General features: G+C 65.8%; 1 protein-coding gene across 1 annotated transcript in view; it reads left to right on the top strand.

Annotated features, from left to right (window-relative positions):
* The window catches only part of DAP3 (death associated protein 3), a 27433-nt gene that overhangs the window by 24867 nt on the left and 1646 nt on the right, over window positions 1-920 (top strand). The window contains exon 12 of the mRNA XM_035903945.1: window positions 703-911. Coding sequence (XP_035759838.1) covers window positions 703-911 — 209 coding nt within the window. The remainder of the gene's footprint in view (window positions 1-702; window positions 912-920) is intronic.

The raw sequence follows: 920 nt of genomic DNA on the forward strand, positions 1-920 counted from the left end.
GCCACGCTCCTCTTGATGCACCCCAGGATGCCCTTGGCCTTCTTGGCCACCAGGGCACCCTGCTGGCTCATGGTCAGCTTGTCGTCCCCCAGGACTGCCAGGTCCCTCTGGGCAGAGCTGCTTCCCAGCAGGTCAGCCCCCAGCCTGTCCTGGTGCATGGGGTTCCACCTCCCCAGGGGCAGCACCCAACACTTGCCCGTGTTGAACTTCATCAGGTTCCTCTGCGCCCAACTCTCCAGCCTGCCCAGGTCCTGCTGGATGGCAGTGCAGCCTCCTGGTCCGTGAACTTGCTGAGGGTCCACCCTGTCCCCTTGTCCTGGTCACTGATGAGGAAGTTGCACAAGACCAGGCCGAGTACTGAGCCCTGGGGAACCCCACTTGCCACAGGCCTCCAACCAGCCCCCGCCCCGCCGATCCCAACCCTCTGAGCCCTGTCCTTCAGCCCGTTCCCAGTCCACCTCACTGTGCGCTCATCCAGCCCACGCTTCCTGAGCTGCCCTGAGGATGTTTTGGGAGATGGTGTCAAAAGCCTTGCTGAGTCCTGGTCTCTTCCCCCCTGCCCCTTCACATTGGGAACCAAACAAATCTGGGTTTGGGACCAGGGTTTGGGCCAGGGCAGCAGGCCGTGCCGTGCCCGCTCCGCAGCTTTACTCTCCCTTGCCGTGACCCCGCTTGAGCTCCTGCGGGGCCCTGGCCCAGGCGGCTCCAGCGGCCCAGGGCCTCAGCGCTGCCTCGCCTTCCCAGGAGGGCTTTGATGCGCTGGACCCCTTCGTCCCGGTCCCGGTCCCCAACTACAGCCCGCGGGAGTTTGAGAGCTGCTACCGGTACTACCTCGACCGCAAGTGGCTGCAGCACGAGAAAGGTCGGTCGGGTCCCGCCTGGGGAGTGCGCAGCGCGGCACCGGCCGGCGTGCGGGGGAC

The sequence above is a fragment of the Egretta garzetta genome, unplaced genomic scaffold (genome assembly GCF_000687185.1).
Source record: "Egretta garzetta isolate BGI_Z169 unplaced genomic scaffold, ASM68718v1 scaffold141, whole genome shotgun sequence".
NCBI lineage: Eukaryota > Metazoa > Chordata > Aves > Pelecaniformes > Ardeidae > Egretta > Egretta garzetta.